The following is a 6,079-nucleotide window of genomic DNA, read 5'->3' as shown; positions in this document are numbered from 1 at the left end:
CATATACGCTGGTATCATCTACAACGACATATTTTCAAAGTCAGTTAACATATTCGGATCTAGTTGGGAGATCTCGTACAACATGAGTACAGTGACGGAAAACCCCGAGCTCCAGTTGCATCCGGGGCATAACTTTAAACAGTATCCATATCCCATGGGCCTGGACCCGGTTTGGGTGCTCGCTCGCAACAAGATTGTATTTCAGAATTCGTTTAAAATGAAGCTGTCCATCATTTTCGGCGTCGTGCACATGATGTTTGGCGTGTGCATGAATATCGTCAATATCGTGTGAGTATTCCATTAATTTTTCATGAAAAAGAGAGTCTCTCCTTTTCTTTCTTTTTTGTAACCATCTTGCGTATCGTGATAAAGAGATGACTCCCATAAATAGACGAGATAGATAAGTAAATAAAAGGTAGAAAATTGCGCGCGAGTGTTGTCACGCATTGCCGGAGAGAACGAGTGGGCCTCGAAATAATCTCGGAGTTCCCATTTCGAGTTAATTCAAGAAGAAAGCGAGAATTTTACATGTTCGTTTTCCCGATCCGAGCAACACGCCGTCGAAACTCGGCCGGATTTTTCGATGACGCTCTCCGTTCACTTTGCTTCATCATCCTGTGATTTTCTTTTTAGAAACTTCAAAAGGTTTCACAGCTTGTTCTTGGAATTCCTGCCACAACTGCTCTTCCTTATTCTGCTGTTCTTTTACATGACTGTCTTGATGTTCATCAAATGGATTCTGTATAACTCTAATGATGACGGTGAGCATTGGTAAATGATTACTACGTCGCGAAGTACCGCCCAATTGTAACACACTGTTAATGTGATGCAGATTCGCCGCGAAGTTCAAAGTGCGCTCCATCAGTCTTGATAACGTTCATCAACATGATGCTCTTCAAGCACTCCAATATGCCGGAAGGTTGTTCCGAGTACATGTTCGAAGGACAAGACATTTTGCAGCTGACTTGCTTCGGCGCCGCTATCTTGTGCATCCCGGTGATGCTCTTCGGAAAGCCGTTATATGTCTTGAGCACGAGAGCGAGTAAACGCAGGAACACGGGGAAGGTGTGCGTAAGTGACTCGCTACCTTGTAGCTTACTTGTAATTATCGATCACGCGGCCGACAAATGAAATGTATCACCAGCTAATGATATTTACATCAATGACAAATATTTGAAGACTTTAGATGTTCTATTTCGCAAAATGTTTGAGAAACCAATAAGAAAGAGAGAGAGAGAGAGCGAGAGAGGGAAAGCTCTATTATTTTGATAATCAAGTATACAAGTAATATACAAGAGAGAAAGAGAGAAGAGCGTGTTGGTTCGTTTTTGCTCCCGGAAAGATCAAAGTATCCTAAAAGCGACGCAGGTTGATGTTATTTTTGCGTGGTTTGTCCAGAGCAACGGAAATGCATCGCAAGAGATCGAAATGCAGAGCGAAGGAGTGCAGACGGCAGGAACCAGCAACGACACGGCGGCCAGCGGCGGCCACGGCCATGACGATGGCCCTTTCAGCGAGCTGATGATCAATCAGAGCATCCACACTATCGAATACGTGCTCTCCACCGTTTCGCACACCGCCTCTTACTTGAGATTGTGGGCATTGTCGTTGGCTCACTCTCAGCTGTCCGAGGTGCTCTGGAGCAAGTTGCTGCGGATGGGTTTGGGCGCCGATGAAGGCGAATTTTTCAGCAGTGTGTTTTTGTTCATATTTTTCGCCGCCTGGGCGTTCTTCACTATCGCCATTCTCGTCATGATGGAGGGCCTCTCGGCATTCCTGCATACGCTTCGACTTCATTGGTACGTATGCCAAGTGTCAAACTGCTCGCGAGAGGTTCGTCTGTTTTTCCTCAAGAGGAAAAGAAAAGAAGAGGTTTTTCCCGTTGAGTCTTGTTTGAGAGGAAATTACGAATCTTCCTAGAAGTTAACTGAAGAACATGTTATTGATTATATCGTATTTCTTTAATAAGAATCACTTTGAGATCTCGTAATTTTGCTTCTGAGAAAGATATTATTTTTGAAAATTGATACGGGGCGAACCCCTCGCGCCGACAGATTTATTCATAGCGTCTTTCGAGTTTTCAAGTCTCAATTATTCAAGCCTCTCGCGCCTTATTGTCTTATCGTTCTGTTATTTTTCCTTGCCACAGGGTCGAGTTCATGACCAAATTCTACGAAGGCCTAGGATATCCCTTCCAGCCGTTTTACTTTAAGAGTATTTTAGATGCCGAGGATACTGAAGAGTAAGCGGCCGCTAGTCCAGACAGCAATAATCGTTAGATAGATATATAGATGTATATGTACACATTTATTGAGTTATACGCGCGAAGACCTCTTTATACATTATGGATATACTTTATACATTATGTATCGAGTATTCTCATATACACGCCTTGTTTCGTTGCCTGGAGGACTAGAGGGAACGGGAGGACCAAACCGCCGTGGATTGTTTTAAATAAGCCTGACAATATGTGCCTTCGGTAATTTTAGCCGTCGATCGCGTGCATGTAACGTGCGATTGGATTAACGCTGCCCGCCGCGCTCGTACCATCCCGACCGCGATTTTTCCGTAATGTTTAAGAGAAAAAGAGAAAACGCAGTTTTTTCCCCACCGACGCGATCAATAGCGCAGGTGGACCGTTCTGTTTTCGCGAAATAACGAGCGAATAAATTGGCGAAGAACGGCGGGCTTGCGCCGTGCCCAACATTAATCCGTCTGATTGTACATCGGTGGAATATGCGTGCGCGATAATCGCAATATCGCAATATAATCGTTTTTAACACATTTCTCCCGCGAACATTTACGCCGTGCGCGCGCGAGCGGAGAGAAACATTTATTTGCGCATTAAATATTTATTGGTATTTGCTTCCGCTCGCAGCCGAATGAGTCGCCGATAGGGAACTGAAAATTTATCCGTTTTCGAATATTGTATAGCTGAGTCACCGCGACGTTTTTATCTGCCTTTATTTCGCGTCGACTCTTTTAAATTTATATTTTTTACGCGGGATTGTTTAATGAAAAGAAGAAGAAAAAAAAGAGAGAAGCCCTTCTCAGCCAGTGGACTAACCGTTTTGTTTGAAACAAGATACGCTTAAAACTGACTTCGCTCGTTTAGTGTTAAGGCTCCTGCTTCCTCTCCATGGCCATTTTGATCAATAACGTCAAAAGCGAGGAAATACATGCTCGGAATTCTTGCGAGGCAAGTGGAAATTACACGTTCATAAAGTAATGCATGTTTGCACTTGCAACTGATTGAGCGGATTTATAAAATTCGCGCTTTGCTCCAAAATAATCAACAAGTAGTAACGAAATTACTGTGATAAAATCACGTAGTTGAGAAGCGCGCAAAATATTTTATGTTGATCTTGCGCTAATTTCACGGCAATTTTTTAGTACTTTGCAAACTTGCTCAATCGAGATTGTCACTTTGTGGGCGTATATTATTTCGACGTATTTCTCGCAAGAATTTCGAGCGTGTATTTTCTCCTTTCTCCGGTCTCATTAATCATCGAGATGATCGTGGCGAAGGACCAGGAGCCTCAAAGCGTCGCGTGTTATAATCGCGGCATTACGAGACGGAGGTGTAAAAAGGAAAATGTAACAGGTGCATGCGCGATTCACAAATCATGCTGCTACTGCTGCTGCTGCTGCTGCTGCCGGTGCTCAGTGCGCATCGTATTCATTCCATTAATTACCTAGTATAGCGGGGACACGCCATAGTCGAATAGTTTGTCCTTAAGCGACGTCGTTTTGTAATGTTTTATCGCAGCGATTAATCGCGACGCGTGCAGCCGTCACCGCGGGAAAAGCGGCGATTCGAACCGTTGTAATTTCGCCCGGTTACACCCAGAAGAAGAATCGTGTTCTCGTCGAGCAAACGCGCTCGACGAATAATCAAGATCACGGAAACGCGTCGCACGATCAATATGCGTCTGATCGATCCGTTGACTCGATAATGAACGATCGTGAGCGGAGCTCGCTTAAGCAGCGTTGGTGCTGCGAACGCGTGGCAATTACAACGGTTCGGGTGTCTATGAAATCAGAGTGGGAGAAACCACCGCGTGCCGCTACGTAGGGTCTAATTAATGTTCGACAGTCTCAGCGAGCAGCGTCGCGAGTGTACATTATATACATATAGAACATAGAATACATTCTGCATTACTGAAGTACAAATCCTCCTGAGTGATGAGTAACCAAGGATATTCGAATTTGCGAGTTACCATTACGACTGTATCCGCCGTGGAAAAGAGCGCGTCGATCCTCTCTAAAATACCGCATGTTATTAAAAATCTCGAATGTATCAAAGTTACATCGAAGCATTAAACCTTTTTTCCGTGATGCTGACTGGCTGTTTTATTGCTGCGTCCTGGTTTATTCACGCGTGTTGTTTGCGGCTGTCAAGTTATCACGTGAATTCTGGAAGTTTTGTTTACGTGAGTTTATTACATATATCGTTAAAGAAGTCGAAGAAGAGAGGAGGAGAAAGAAGAAAATCTGCTCAAAAGAAAGTTGGACAGAAAGAGCGTAAGAAAGAAAGACAGAGAGAAAGAAAAATAAAGAAGGAGAGACAAAAATGAGAGATATGTATTTTAATAATATAAATTTTAATATTCTTGGAATACATACAATTATGTATGTTGATATATAAATAAATAATAATAGTTATGATTATGATTATTCTGTACTAATAATTGTAAATAATTAATATCATTGTAAATTAATTGTATCAATAATCGTTCCGATGAATTATTTACAGTGATATCAATTATTTGCAATAGTATATAAGCCCATTTGCAATCGTCTTCCATTATATGAAGGAAAATTCTCCACTTTATTCACTGTCTTCACGAGAAATTTGAAAATTATATTAAACGGAAGTTCTCATCGAAGTTGCAACATGCTGAGTTGTTGGAGACAGATAGTTCGATTTTTACTTCTTGATAATACATAACATAATTGTCTTCGTTGTTGTCTTATTGTAGTTTTGTTATTAGTTTTTATACGTGCTAGTTGCGAATATAGTTACGTAGTTCTATAACTATATTTAAGGAACACAGCTGGATCACGATGACTTCCGCTGGCGCTGGTGCAGATGCAGACTAGAGTCACTCCAATCAGAGTTTGGCCATAAGGGACTAACTTTTGATTGGTCCGCTATGTTTCGTCAAATATCACACAATATCCAATCATAGTATGCTTATCGCAGTAGGTTAGGTTAGGTTAAGAAAAGATAGACAAGGAGAGAGATTGAAAATATATCTCTTTCTCGCAGGATTTCGACAAAACCGCGCGTTGTCCAAACTCTGATTAGAGTGACTTTAATGCAGACTTGATGTAAACGCTCTGTGTCTTCTCTCTGTTCTGAAAGGCGCAGCGAGATGTTGATTGAAATGAATATTTTCCATAAATAAACGATTGAGAACATGATGTAAATGATATTTGAAATAAAACCACAAAATTCGTATAATACATGATAGTTATATAAGTGATTAGATAATGTGAATATTATATATTGATAATAATTGTGTGATTCTTTAGATTGTTTTTATTTTTTGTTTAATTTATCTTTTATGGTGTGTCGCATATTTACCATATGTAACAAAAAATTATATAGTAACACATTTGACACATTAATATTTATAATTATATACATCCCTAAAACATTTTGTGTAATTGAAGTAGTGTGATGAAATTTTATTATATTAAAATATCAGAGTGCGTCTCAATAGTCTCATGAAAACTGTGTATATTGTACATTATATCATATTTAAAAAGTCTGAGTTTAAAGTCCCGGCCTAACCGCCGTCACGACAAGACATGTTCGAACAAGTTCGGACCTTGTGATTTTTTTGGATCGTGTCTTGAAAATTTCCAAGACTTTGCTCTCGAATTATATCATTAATCGGAAACTGGCGTTGGGGCATTACTCTTAGAGAGGCCTGTAGCCAAATATTGAAGGAAGGAAGGAAGGAAAAATGTCTGAGTAAAACTCTATTCAAGGTATGTGGAGTGTCTAACTGGAGAATCAGCTGTGATATGATTTGGCTGATGCATTCTTAGGAGATAAAAAACTTGTAAG

General features: G+C 40.8%; 1 protein-coding gene across 5 annotated transcripts in view; it reads left to right on the top strand.

Moving 5' to 3' along the window:
* Positions 1–4,344, top strand: part of LOC116851885 (V-type proton ATPase 116 kDa subunit a) — a 23,059-nt gene extending 18,715 nt beyond the window's left edge. For 4 of the 5 annotated variants that reach the window (XM_032831764.1, XM_032831767.1, XM_032831765.1 and 1 more), the window contains 5 exons: positions 1–288; positions 634–761; positions 833–1,071; positions 1,399–1,799; positions 2,150–4,344. The exon at positions 1–288 is cut by the window's left edge and continues 133 nt beyond it. In XM_032831764.1, the coding sequence (XP_032687655.1) occupies positions 1–288; positions 634–761; positions 833–1,071; positions 1,399–1,799; positions 2,150–2,246 (1,153 nt within the window). In that variant the 3' untranslated portion in view covers positions 2,247–4,344. The remainder of the gene's footprint in view (positions 289–633; positions 762–832; positions 1,072–1,398; positions 1,800–2,149) is intronic. The other variant, XM_032831766.1, reaches the window with a different exon arrangement.
* Positions 4,345–6,079: the final 1,735 nt, after the last annotated feature.

The sequence above is a fragment of the Odontomachus brunneus genome, unplaced genomic scaffold (assembly GCF_010583005.1).
Source record: "Odontomachus brunneus isolate Ranch 3 - 2012 unplaced genomic scaffold, Obru_v1 Obru_scaffold_195, whole genome shotgun sequence".
In the NCBI taxonomy this organism is placed as follows: Eukaryota; Metazoa; Arthropoda; class Insecta; order Hymenoptera; family Formicidae; genus Odontomachus; species Odontomachus brunneus.
This window is presented reverse-complemented; position numbering and strand designations above follow the sequence as displayed.